At 35.5% G+C, this 14,653-nt stretch overlaps 1 protein-coding gene across 10 annotated transcripts in view; it reads right to left on the bottom strand.

The window, feature by feature from the left end:
• Window positions 1–14,653, bottom strand: part of LOC135216129 (protein madd-4-like) — an 832,309-nt gene that overhangs the window by 29,415 nt on the left and 788,241 nt on the right. For 7 of the 10 annotated variants that reach the window (XM_064251194.1, XM_064251195.1, XM_064251193.1 and 4 more), the window contains 4 exons: window positions 9,271–9,421; window positions 7,927–8,021; window positions 7,313–7,499; window positions 6,877–7,025 (listed from right to left, as the gene is read on the bottom strand). In XM_064251194.1, the coding sequence (XP_064107264.1) occupies window positions 6,877–7,025; window positions 7,313–7,499; window positions 7,927–8,021; window positions 9,271–9,421 (582 nt within the window). The remainder of the gene's footprint in view (window positions 1–6,876; window positions 7,026–7,312; window positions 7,500–7,926; window positions 8,022–9,270; window positions 9,422–14,653) is intronic. The other 3 variants (XM_064251198.1, XM_064251203.1, XM_064251200.1) reach the window with 1 other exon arrangement.

Here is a 14,653-nt window from a genome sequence, read left to right as displayed (position 1 = left end):
TCCTTACTCCCCCTCTCTCCCCATCCCCCCCACACGTTTTCCTTCGCTCTGGCTGATTTGCCACCTGGGTGTCTCGTCCCAGCTCCTGCCTCGTAAGCGCTTGTTAAGAACTTCTCTGAGCATTGTGAGTACGGTTATTATACCATATGATATTTTGGATTTGGTATTGGGCAGAATATTTAGTTTATTATGTTGGTTATGTTAATTAATTGGTGATGTTTTGATATGTTAAGTTTTGTTAATTAAATGTAATTGTTTTATTGTTTTTTCCATATAACCTATTGTTAATTGTGGATTTAACTTGAACCTTGACAAATGGGGGCCTGACCGGGATCTCTAAATTTAAAATTAAATTCTGCCCAAATCCATTTCAACGTAACATTTTGTATTCTGATCGTGGGATATGATTATCATGTGTTGAATATTAATGTTACAGTGCGCAAGTAATTCAGTGATGTGTCAACAGTGATACCGTAATCCTTTTAGAGTAAGCTTTATTTTTAGTGCTAACGAGGTATCTCTATTGTTCTGTCCGCGAGCCACCATCGAATTAAGTGTCTTTAAACTTTAATTACGCTTGTAACTAAGCCAAAATAGTTTATAATCGGGTCTTGAGCACTGATTAACCACTTTCGTTGTATTTGGAGCATTCAGCAGAAAATCATAAGGTAACATATTTTGCTTAGCGGCCGTCGACATGGGTAGTTCGTGTAAATGCTCGTTATAACTAATTATCCTTGTCCGAAGCATTCTTTTCCGAGGTGTTAACTTCAGAATTCGCTTCCCAGTTTCCATTGTGCACATATATTATGACTTAAAAGTGTTTTAACACAGTATATGGTGTAGACTATATATCCTACTTTCAGAAGTAGCAATTGTTTACAAGGTGTTACTAACAGGTAGACGTCTCTTAACTCAAAATGCCGCTCTTTAGTGTTGATGATTTTCATAGTGACCCAGCGTCACACCTGACTTCCATTGTTGTCGCTAATAAGAATGAACTTTTGTTGTTAGCAGCTAAATTTGGGGTAGCTCTTCCTCCTAATGCAAAGAAGGATGTAGTACGTAATTACATAGTACAGCATTGTATAAGTGAAGACCTAGTGGATAGTTCTGAGGGCAGCAAGTATATCGTAGACGTGGGTGATAAATCGTCGGATGTAGAGTATATGAAGCTGGCTATTCAGTTAGAGCAAATGAAAAGAGAAACCATAAAAGCTGAACTAGAGAAGAAAAAGAGACAATTGGAAATAGAAAATCAGGCTTTATTAGAAAGACAGCAAAAGGAAACTGAGGTTTTATTAGAAAGACGGCAAAAGGAATTGGAGTTTATTCAAGCTAAATTAGACTATGAAGCTCAGTTAGCTCAACAAATGGAAGAGAGTAAAATCAGGTTAGCTATGGAAAATAAAAAGCAAGAATTAGAACTAGAAGCTAGACAACCAATGAAATTTGATTTGACTAGATGCATCAAGTTAGTTCCTAAGTTCGATGAGACTGAAGTTGACATGTTTTTTAAGAATTTCGAAGACTTGGCTTCTTACATGAAATGGCCTCTTGAACAATGGGTGTGGCTCATTAAGCCTAAGTTGGTCGGGAAGGCTGCCACTGTTGTTGGTAGTCTGGTAGGTGAATTGAGCTATATGGTAATCAAAAAAGCTGTTTTAGATGCATATGCTGTAACTAGTGAAGGTTATCGTCAAAAGTTTCGTAATTATGTTAAGCCCCATATTAAGACTTGGACTGAATTTGCTGCAGAAAAATTAAGGTTGTTTAAAAAGTGGCTTGACTCAGAAGATGTAGTTACTTATGAGGAATTAATTAATCTCATTGTAACTGAGGAATTTAAGAGACGTCTCCCTCAAAATATCATGTTGTATATAGCTGATAAGGAAGAGAAGGATCTCAAAAAGGCAGCTGTTTTGGCTGATAACTATTCATTAATACATAAAGGCAGTCTGGGTAATGTAAAACAACATAGAGCAGAACCGCTGGGTGATAAAGATGGGAAGACTGATAGGGGTTTGTTTTGCAATTATTGTAAGAAGGAAGGCCACATGATTAGTAATTGTCCGAATCCTGCATGTAAGAGGGGAAAAGTGACTGAAAACAGAGCTCCAGTTAAGGTGTTCCCAGGATACAAATCAGACGCCGGTAAAGAATCTGCAATGCATTGCGTATCACAGGATAAGAATTTGTTTGAAAAATTCATTTGTAACGGTACAATATCATTGCACAGTAGTGATAAACTCATTAAAGTAAGAATGTTAAGGGATACAGGTTCAAACCAAAGCATTTTAATTAAAAATGTTGTTCCAAATCTCACGTTGCTTGATGAAAATGTCATAGTCAGGGATTTAACTGACGCTAAACTATTGCCGCTTACAGAAGTGTTCGTGGATTGTCCGTATGTAACTAGTAAAGTAAAAATGGCTGTTAGAGAAGGGAATTTTCCCTTGCCAAATGTACAAGTGTTACTTGGTAACGATCTTGCTGGAGAACTGTTGTTACCCAATCTGATAATGTATGAAACTCTTGGAATAATAGAGGAAAGTGAGAATGAAAGAGATCGTGAGTACGAAAAAGAGGAAAATGAAAAGGAGTCAAAAGTGGAGGGTTGTGTTAATGTGATGACCCGCAGTATGGTTAATAATGATCGAGTGAAAGTAAGTGTACCCAACCCCGCAGATAAAGTACAAATGAACAAGAAAAGCCTTGTAAAGTTACAGAAAGAAGATCCAACTTTAAAGGGTGTTTATAAGCAAGCATTGGAGAAAGGAATGGAAAAGGTACCTAGATATTACTTTAAGGATGATGTACTTTTCAGGTTATATAGACCTCCTAGGCTGGGTAATGATGAAACATGGAGTGACAGAGAACAGTTAGTAGTCCCTCATGATTTACGTAAGGATTTATTGGAGCTCGCTCATAATGTTTATTCACATTTTGGAATTACTAAAACTTACAACCGCTTAGCTTATGATTTTTTCTGGCCTAAAATGAAGGCGGATGTTGTAAATTTCATTAAACATTGTCATATTTGTCAAATTGCCGGTAAACCTAATAAGGTTATACCAAAGGCACCTTTGAATCCTATTATTGTACCTCATGAGCCCTTCCATCGAATTATCCTAGATTGTGTAGGTCCACTGCCTAAGACAAAGAAAGGTAATCAATATCTTGTGACTATAATGTGCCCTACCTCACGATTTCCTATTGCACTTCCAGTCAAGAATATTTCCTCTAAAAATTTTCTTAACCACTTACTCAAAGTATTTACAACTTATGGGTTTCCTAAGGAAATCCAGTGTGATAGGGGTACCAATTTTACTAGTGATGTTTTTCAGAAAACTCTGAATGAGTTGTGTATAAAACAGTGTCTCTCATCTCCTTATCACCCAGAATCTCAGGGAGCATTAGAACGGCATCATCAGACTTTAAAGTCGTTGCTTAGGAAATTTTGTATTGAATCTGAATCTGATTGGGATGAAGGCATAGACTATTTACTATTTGTAATTAGGGAAGTACCTTCTGAGTCTCTAGGTGTATCCCCTTTTGAAATGCTATACGGTCGTAAAGTACGTGGTCCTTTACAAGTAGTTAAAGATAAGTTACTTGACAAGTATAACGTAGAGGCTATAACAGTGAGTCAGTACCTACAGAAATTAAAGGGAAATATTAATAAGATTCATAAATTTGCCCTAAACAACTTGTGTAAAAATCAAGAAGAGATGAAAATTAGGTATGATTAAAACAGTAAAGATAGGAAGTTTAATGTGGGAGATTTAGTCTTGGCCTTCTATCCCATTACTGGTTCTCCTTTTAAAAGTAAGTTTTCTGGCCCTTATGTTATACAGAAACTTTTAAATAATCAGAATTATATCATAAAAACTCCAGATAGACGTAAAAGCACTCAGTTAGTCCATGTCAATATGCTTAAAGAATATCATGCCGATTCCTCTGCTGCTCTATTTTGTTCCAGAGACACAGATATTGTAAAACAAAAGTCCACCACCTTAAAGGATGTAAATTCTTTAGGCCTAAATGAAATCCCATCTTGGGCTGACTTTTCTAATAAAGAAATCTTAGAATCTCTTCCGCAGTATCTACAGCACCTAAATGAGGAGCAACGGTGTGATATTAAGAATCTGCTACGACAGTATGAAGATGTATGCAGTAATAATCCCCGAGAATGCAGTGTTATTTCTCACGACATTGAGTTATTGCCAGGAACTCGTCCTATACGACAACACTACTATCGAACCAACTTTGAAAAACGGAAGGTAATGCAAGAAGAGGTCGAGTATCTACTGAAGCATAAACTTGCTGTGCCTAGCAAGTCTCCTTGGGCTTCTCCTTGCTTACTAGTGCCCAAGTCTAATGGTAAGGTCAGGTTATGTACAGACTATAGAAAATTAAATTCAGTAACCATAAAAGACAGTTATCCCCTGCCACGTATTGATGATATACTGGACTCCATTGGTAAGTCGAAATATTTAACCCAAGTCGATATGCTGAAGGGTTATTATCAAGTCCCATTGTCAGGGAGAGCGAAGGAGATGTCCGCCTTTATTACTCCCTTTGGGTTGTTCCAATATGAAAAGACTTCCTTTTGGTCTGTGCAACGCACCTGCCACATTTCAGAGAATGATAAATGATGTCATAAGAGATCTGGATGGGGTTTACGGTTACTTGGATGACATTCTTGAAGTATCTGACACATGGGAGGAACATCTTTGTAAACTTAAAGCACTTCTTGATAGATTTAGAAGGTTGGGTTTGACAATAAATCTTGCTAAATCAAACTTTGCTAAAGCTCGTGTAAAGTACTTGGGACATGTTATTGGAAGCGGGGAAATCTTGCCTAAAACCACTAATATAGAAGCTATATTAAATTATCCCGTACCTACAAACACAGAAGAGTAATGAGATTCATTGGAATGACCTCCTATTACCGTAGATTTTGCAAGAATTTCAGTAATGTAGCTCATCCGTTGATAAACTTGACTAGTACCAAGACTAAATTCGTATGGGATGAATCTTGTCAAGACTCCTTCAAACAGATCAAAAGCCTACTTTGCTGTAAACCAGTATTAACAACTCCTGATCCTTCAAAACCTTTTGTTCTCCAGGTAGATGCATGTGACTACGGTGTTGGTGCTGTCCTCCTACAAGAGAAGCCTGAAACTAACTTGCTTCACCCTGTGTCTTACTATTCATGCAGGTTGAAGAAGCACCAAAGGTCGCTATCTACTGTGGAGAAAGAACTCCTAGCTATAGTACAAGCCTTGCAGAAATATGAAGTCTACGTTTCCACAAATAACCCCATTACTGTGTACACCGACCACAACCCCCTCGTCTTCTTGAACAGAGCTCGAAATGTGAACCAGAAAATTTTAAGATGGTCTCTCTACTTGCAAAACTTCAATATCAGTGTTCAGCACATTCGTGGTCAAGACAATCTTATAGCTGATGCACTGTCAAGAACACCCGTACCAGGGAATATCGTACCTTCATAGGTTACGATCTCTTCAGCGGGGAGGAGATGTCAAGTACCGGCTTTCTTCATTAAGTAAACGGATCCGTGTACATATTGTATATACCCAAATAAATAACTAATGGTAACCTTCTTTCGTAATAAGTACGAAATCTTTAAATTAAGTTAAAATGCAGCTCTCCAGTATCCTTGTAAAACCTACCTTCTGATTCCCCCTCCTGTCTCGTTCTCCTTACTCCCCCTCTCTCCCCATCCCCCCCACACGTTTTCCTTCGCTCTGGCTGATTTGCCACCTGGGTGTCTCGTCCCAGCTCCTGCCTCGTAAGCGCTTGTTAAGAACTTCTCTGATCATTGTGAGTACGGTTATTATACCATATGATATTTTGGATTTGGTATTGGGCAGAATATTTAGTTTATTATGTTGGTTATGTTAATTAATTGGTAATGTTTTGATATGTTAAGTTTTGTTAATTAAATGTAATTGTTTTATTGTTTTTTCCATATAACCTATTGTTAATTGTGGATTTAACTTGAACCTTGACAATATATATATATAGATATATAGAGATATATAGATAGATAGGAGATAGATATAGATATAGATATAGATATAGATATAGATTAAATATATATAGATATATAGATATAGATCTATATAGATATAGATATAGATATATGATATATAGATATAGATATATATAGATATATAGATATGGGTGGGTGGGGGGGGGGGAGGGGGGAGGGGGGGGGGGAGGGGGGGAGAATATATCTAGATATCTAGATATATGATTATATAGAATATAAGATGCTAGATTTATATAGATATAAGATCTAGATAATATAGAGATGTCTATATAGATATCTATATAGATATCTATATAGATATCTAGTATAGATAAGATATATAGATATATATATAGATAAGGATAATATAAGATTAGATTAAGAATTAATAAGATTAGATCCGATTAGAATTATACTATATAGATATAATATATTATAATATTATAGAGATATAGATATATAGATACAGCATATACACACACATATGCATAATGTGCCCTTGTGCTAACTGGTATCTTTGGTTTTCCACATATGATTTTGTGTTATTAAATAACATTAGGTAAATTACACTTTTACAGTTAGTTTATATTATATATTATATTATAAAAATGTGTTTGAAAGGTTTTTTTAAGTGAAAAAAGTAAAGCACAATCTGATTCTATAAGTTATTAAGCAAAATGAATGTGTATTAAAATGTACAATTGCAGTAATTAAATAAATGTTATAAGAAAGCCAAATCCTGTAACAATGAAATATTTCTGTCGATGATAAAAAAATTACGGTATCCTGATCAGTTTTGTCTCCAAACTACTTACTTCTGACCAATCTCCAACTCTCCAAACCCCAGTACAATGTTGATTATAGCATTCTTGGCGATGCCGAGGTCGTGTCCGTACATCACACTGCTCACTGTTGACAATGGTTCCATTGTGCAGCTGGCATACAACATTTCGTCGCTGGAAAGCTATGGGGATTAATCAGTACATATTAATCGGCATGAAAGGACTTGCATCGTTACCTTTAATTAGTATCAAGAATATGCACTGTCATTTTCCTTCTTAGTCTTATTAGTGAATAACTTCATAAACGTGGCTGCATTGAACAAGAACTATCTGATTTAGTGGCTGTATAAAAAACATACGTTTATTTAGGATGTAACTTCTAGACTTAGGTACTGAGTAAATAACTTCATACACATGGTTACACTGAACAAGAACTATCTAGTGTACTATTTGCTCTATAAAAACATACCTTTATTTAGAGTGTAACATCTAGACGACTCGCACTCGGACCACTCATCAAAGTGCCACTGAGGGCATTCTGTAAGTCCACATTTTTGCATTGTAACTGGTGCCTCTAATCCAGCATCCTGGCACAATGCACCATCAACAGGTCGACTTACATTATTTACTCGCACGAGACACTGGATAGAGCGAACCTATACAGAAAGCAAACAAGAGTATCTATATAGTTGTATTTATATCAAAATTACAACAAACAAGCTTAAATCCTGAATTTTCAAAAACTTCATGGCAGAAATAAAATTCTGCTTTCACTTCTAAATCATATTTCGTTTTGACAGAAGATCCATAGAGTACTGTACTTACTTCCCTATTCACACCTTATATACTACTTCCTATTTGACGGCACTGTGACAGCTTTACTTGGAGTTCAGAGACCTAATTAGATTACCCTAACAGTAGCTACTGTTCAACATTTTTTGTTTCTTGAATAAAATGCAACAAAACAAGAAATATAACAAAACAAACTTTAAATGCCTTTACAGGCAGTCAAATACTAATTCATAATCAGGAACAAATTATCATGCTATTAATACAAATGCACACACCCAGAAAAAAATTTACCTGAAAGCCACTGGAAGTGCTGGTGAAACCACACGTCTGTGAACATTCAGACCAATTTGTCATTTGCCATTCAAATTCTAGTGAATCACGTGTTCCTGGAATTGAATAAAAGAATATGTATATAGTAAGTCATAATGGTCTACAATTTTGCTAAAAAAAATTTCAAGCAAATTCCGCTATTCAAGTTATTGGTGAATTAATCTCTTCTTTCATGTGTGTGTAGTTTGCAGTACTCCTGCAATGCCTATTAAGGCTATTCTTGTGCTTCAACATTTTTATTCCTTCTGATGTGAAGGTAGTTGAGGGTGCATTATCTGGAATAACACTGAATAAAAATATGCAGAAAAACCGCCAGAACCCCTGACAAACATCCATGAAAACTGCAGTATATTATGTATGGTATAGATTACACTTTGAAGGAGAATACTTTATACAAAATGTAACTAGTAGTATGCAACTTAGAAAAGCCAATTCTTCTGATATACACTTCATTATTTATCATTTTCATCTGTATGAAAACTTTAAGAATAGCTTAGATGTGAATTCTCAGTTTTTTTTATAATTCAAGCAAGAAGAAGAAAAAGAATTTAATTTGAGCCAAATGACAAGTTAGGTGTGTATCATGGATGATACTATCTCTGGATTTGTATGGAAGTTATGTATTTTCAATTAGTATATAATGTTTTTGCTATGATTATTACTTATATCAATAAAGAAATCAGAAAAATAATTTGAATAGTAATGTTTTGATGTGTTCTTTGAATTTCTTTGTTACATATAAGTGTTACTTTTTATTAAATTTCAAATACTACTGCCATTCTTTTTATATAAATCTTTGACCATGTGTTGTATCAATATCCTTACATTACCAACACTGCATACTACACTTCCATAGTGAATACGGTGGATAGCTACTGATGTAGACTACGGAACATCCAAGAGGTACATGACTTTCTGACTTTTTCTTTTCCTTTTCCTTGTTTATAATAATACTATATGTGTGATAGAGTTAACATATTGCTTACAATCTACATATTAGTAAAAATAATGTAAAAATTAAACCCTTTGGTTTTTGTTGACTCTTCTGTGTGACCTCTGAAAATGGAATTACTGTATCTTGAAAGTTTAACGATATGCAATGTTACATAAGGCAATTTGATAGAGGAATAAACATAAAGAACATGAAATTATGGTGAATTTCACCATCTAGAAATAAAGGTACATCATACGTATAGTGTACGTACTAATAATAATAATTTCAGGTAACCCACATCAAAGATGATGAATACAAGCAGAAAACTGTGACAACAACTGAAGCAAAGGAAATGTACTAATAGAGGTTACCTTTGCCTAAATTCTCTGGAGTGCCAAAGGGATCCTCTGTAGTCGTCTCATCCCGTACAAGGCCATGTGAAACAAGGCCACCAAAGGCATCTGAAGGTGAACTCGCGTGACGCCCACCCCTAGATCTCTGCAAGGAAGCCGGCAAAAAGCTCTGTGTCCCCATTAGTGAACTCACATATGTAAATTGACTAGCAAACTGTTATTCCAGGTGATATTTTTTATGTCAAGTAACATTTTATGTAAACCAAGATCGAAGCATACATCTTAATGAATAACAATTTTCTTTTCCATAAGATTTATAAGTGGAATACATTGACAAACTAATTTTTCTATACAAAAATTCTGGAGTAAGAGAAGGAGGTGTAAAATGACCGTTTACGTATTTTGTAAAACAGTGTCATAGCACACGATACCACAAATAACAATAAAGTGGATAGCAGTTATACCTTGGAAGTAAAGTAGTACATCACTCTTTTAAAGAAAAAAGTGCGTATCATGTTAATAGATTTTTACCAAGGGTTAGTTCAGCATCTGCACACACTGCAGCAATCACTCCTATTTAGAGGTTCCTAGATGTTAAGGCCCTTCTTTTTCAATAGCTCTTTCACATCACCTATCTGACCCTTTCTAATTCATTCTATCCAAATGACCACACCATCCCAATATACCCTGAACCATTCTTTCACTTGTGCTAACCTTTTTACTATTTCTTCTACATATCTCCATAGTTCTTATGCCATATCTAACAGATCTAGCAGTTACATATTCCTCTCAAACATACCTTCAGAACATTTCCCTTCTCTAGAAATATCTTACAAAGCTCAGTCAGCCAATTACTTACACTATCACCATTAAACAGCTGTATCTCACTTGTAATTCCTTCAACTCCAACTGTCTTTCCATTATCAACATCTTAATTACCCTCCTTACATTCTAAATGGTCACTCAAACAAGCTTTGGCTTGTTTGAGTGACCATTTAGAATAAGTATCTAGAATAATTGTTGAATCCTTCAGATTCAACAATTATTCTAGATACTTATTCCATTGACGTATGACTGCATTCACTTCAGACAGCATCTCTCCATTTGCATCTTTTACTCTAAGATGTCATACGTTCATTAACTTGTCCCTCTATGGTATTATGTCTCAGTATACCAGGCAAGAACGAAATCATGTACCTTCAAATCACTTTTGTAAAATAGTGTAAGTCTGTACAAGGTATACAATGCAGCTATAAATCATCTCTACATAACTTATAACACCTAAAACATTAAATACACATAAATACAATTTTCTAATTTTTTTTTAAGGAATGCTTAATAATAAAACATTCTGTGTACATTCGGTTATTGTACAGCATTCAGTACATTCCACTATTGCACAACAATGATGATATACTAAAATTAGAAGAATCTTTTTCATGTCATTTCAATTAATGAATCAATGATGTAAGAACATGAGACAAGGGATCACTGCAAAAATACTGATGTCAGATGATGAGACAAGTGAATAATGCATGAAATAAAAAAAAAGTTGAAAGATCACACAAGTTGTCAATGATTAGGAGAACTGCTCAGGAAGTAATAACATGGGTCTTGAAATCATATTTATAGCTCTGATTTTGCTTACTGTGATAGTAATAGAAAAAAAAACCTTTAGTGACAGGATATGAAGGAAAGACTTAGCAATCAAAGGTAATCCCATACAAGAGTAAACAGTAACACAGCCAGGGTGTCATGTGAAGATTCCCTGAAAAAGAGCTTTTATTAAAGCTACTGTAAAGGAATGCTACATCCAACAAAACACACATCAGCTCTATATCGGGTGCTGTAACATGACTTTTCCTCCTTCTCTCACATAAATCTTTTAAAGTTTTAAGAAACCTGCATACATTGCAGAGTTTCTTATCTACATTTACATTGCAATAGTAAAATATAGCTATGCCACTATTGGCTTACAATGAATGACTGGATAATAATTTTCAGTGTTAAGCTATCTAAAATATAATTATCAGAAATGCATCACATTTAACACTTAACTATCACTGATACAATATGTCCTTGGATAATCGAGAAAATTCTAATGATACCGTGTATTTTGGCATCCTGGAACATTCAGTTGCTTTGTCATAAAGAGTTTCTGGCAAACCTTCAAATTTATATGAAGACAATTTTCAACCATTGTGTAATACTGATTGGCTGAATAAAGTCTACATTCACATCAGTATAACATCTAATTACAGTTCTGTGTTAAAAAAGGTATTATTTTTTGTTAGCAAAACTGTTTTGGTTACTTTGAAGACTGATTAATGTAACCCTACTGTCGGACAGTTCAATACACATACATATTTAGTGATGCTAAAATGTACACTACCCCATCTGCATAATGTTAAAATACATTGGCATGTGACTTACACATATAGCCCAGCAACATTAAATGTCTAATTTACATAAAGCAGCCAGACTACATGATAACTACTTGTCCAGCAGCAAGAGAATACTATTATTAACCTATACAGCAATCACAGACAAAAACTCCCATGCAGCTACATATTAGGTACTGCAGCTCAAGATGTTGATAAGTTTAAAACATATACTACTACACATTACTCCTGATTTGCTGGGTGTTACTTTTAGCAATGTCACAATCAACATCTCTCCTGGAAAGGGGCAACACAGGAAGACAATGCTGTCTTTTAAGCAATATATCAATCAAACGTATTTATAACAGATTCTACATTTCTGAAAAAATTAGGCTCCTTAACACAATCCTAGATTCATTTCAAGTTATTCAAAGTGCAATCTTCATAAATGGTGAGAGAAAAAAAAGAATACCACTTGGGCAAGTACAAAGTCTATAAAGTGAATGAATGAACTTCCTTCAAGAGATCAGCACTGAATATTGCATGAAAACCCATCTCATATACCTATTTGAAAATGCTTCAATCACGAACTGCTTTAAAACAACAAGTGATGTGTACTCAACTATTTCCACATAAAAGGAAACACCTTTGGGGAAAACCATGAGAATTTCATTCTCAGAAAAATGGTATTTGGTTATGAAGAAGCTTACATAACCTGTCGAGCGCAAAGTAGTTACTAGATTCGGTTCTGTATTTATTTGGAGAATCATACCTCAGGATAGGTAATACCACAGAACTCATCAAATAGTGATAGAAGTCAGACTACGGTCTGGAATGAATGGGATCTTGCGAGTTCTCAAGCACAACTATGATTTGATCAGTCTTCACTCTCTTAATATTAGAACAAGGCTGGATCATCTAGTAAGATCACATCAGGACCAGGAAGTTTTAGCAGACAAAAAAAAAGATTTTTTTATACAATTTTTCTAACCAAGGGAGGAAGGGATGGAAGACTCTCCTGAAATCGTACTGATAAGGGAACTTCACAAGTTATTTGATAAGTGAAAACAATTGTATTTAAACTACAATAAATGAAATGGTGAAATTTTAAGTCAAAGGTTATAAAAGTAGCCTCTCTTTAATTACAGTCAGGAAATGGTATACAGCGCACATGGCTTGGTCAATAAGCTGATGGGGAAAAGTGGGCTCTAAAAGGTCAAATGCTAAGTTATGTTTATCTTAGTTTTACCAGACCACTGAGGTGATTAACAGCTCTCCTAAGTCTGGCCTGAGGGATTAGAATTTTTTACATGACTAGGAGCCAATTGGTTTCTTAGCAAAGGGACCTAGAGCTTTTTGTGGGATCCCAACCACTTTATATCGAAAATGAATTTCTAATCACCAGAAATACATTCCTCTGACTCCTCTCTGGCAGTCGTGGGAAACAAACTCGGGCTACCAGATTGATAATTAAGTATGGAACCCACTCATCCACTGAGGAACCAAAGGTCAAATGTGGCATCCATGGTTGAGAAAAGGGATAATGGGTGACATGTAGGGCAACCTATCAGAAGCATACTGACTTATCAACACATTTTATGAAAGGAGGAAGGGGCTGTTTCCAGAGGGTTTAAAGGGCACTTACCTGCCAGCCAGTGACCAATGACCCACAGGTTCAAGTTCACTGGATGAGCAGATGCCCAATCCTGCTATGGAGCCATCCACAAAGAATGAAATTGCCAATGGTAGGCATCCCCAGAGAACAGATATCATTAAGGGGTTCACTTGATGTCAGTTCTGCATAGTTACCTTTGGTTTCCATGGGAAATTTGTGGCAAGCAGATTCTCATATAAGTAGATTAGATAAAAATGTAACGATCATATAAGATTTGATCTTCAGTCACTTGAGGCAATGGGCTGCGTTGAATCTGGATCTCTCCAAACTGATTATGAAATTCAGTTCTTACTGACACTTGATGGTATCTAGTCCTTGTTACACTCTGCCATAATGGCTTACTTAGGCATGTCAAAACCCTCTGTTCACCTATTTGATAAGTTTGATGAAGACTGCTGGATTGAGGTGAGGCAGCAGGGAATGTCCCATAGGAAGCCAAACTGCCTATGAAATGAAAGGCTGCTCAGTTATGAGGATAGATGGTGAGGGGTACTTACTGTCAATTATCTCTTAAAGATTCCAACAAGCTAAAGAGTTGCCTTCACTTAAAATCTTGGAAAGAGGTATGTAGTGGTATGATAATAGTAGGAAAAAACAATCACTTCATTATGCTTTTGGCTGGAAGAAGATTCTGGATATAAAGTATTCTAGTGCATTACTGTCAGTTTTTGGAATTGTCGTTGACACTAGTGATTGCTGTTGCTGCTCCAGATGAAAATACAAATGTGATTAGTTCTACACTTTGCAGTACATTGTATTGTTGATTATAACTACTGCTAGGATATTTGCTCACACAGTAATTATCATTGTCTTGCCTCTGAGAACAGATATTTTGAGAAGGGGGGAAAAGCATTGAATGATGGTTCCGTTTAGTGACAAATTTGCAAAAATGACTGGAAAGTTCTTGCCCAGAGTACTTTTTAAGAGAAAGAAAGGGCTGGTTCAACATTAAAGGCACAGAGGAAGGTCTCCCTGCTTTTGCTGGGTCCAGCTTATCAAAAGATACAAACTAGGTTCTCTCATAAATGTGGCTTTATGAAGAACAATAACACAAAAGACTGATGTCAGTGTTCTCACTCACAGTGTATCTCCACAATGTTAGCTGTAAATCAAATGCCTTGCTGAAATCTTTAGTTATGAGTCTTGGGAGCAAAAGATTTGATGAGTTGCTTAGGTATTTAAGGTTGATGTGGGAATAAGAAACTTCTAATGCCATTCTCACAGCTTAGATACTATATCAGATTACGGTCTAAAAAGAGATACCATGGAATGATGTCATGATTATAACTGACTGAATATGCAGCAGAATATACAAAAATGTTTAGAAACAGTAACTAGGTGAAAT

This window comes from Macrobrachium nipponense, chromosome 6 (assembly GCF_015104395.2).
Source record: "Macrobrachium nipponense isolate FS-2020 chromosome 6, ASM1510439v2, whole genome shotgun sequence".
In the NCBI taxonomy this organism is placed as follows: Eukaryota; Metazoa; Arthropoda; class Malacostraca; order Decapoda; family Palaemonidae; genus Macrobrachium; species Macrobrachium nipponense.
The sequence above is the reverse complement of the archived record's forward strand: the minus strand, read 5'-3'. Positions and strand labels throughout refer to the sequence as shown.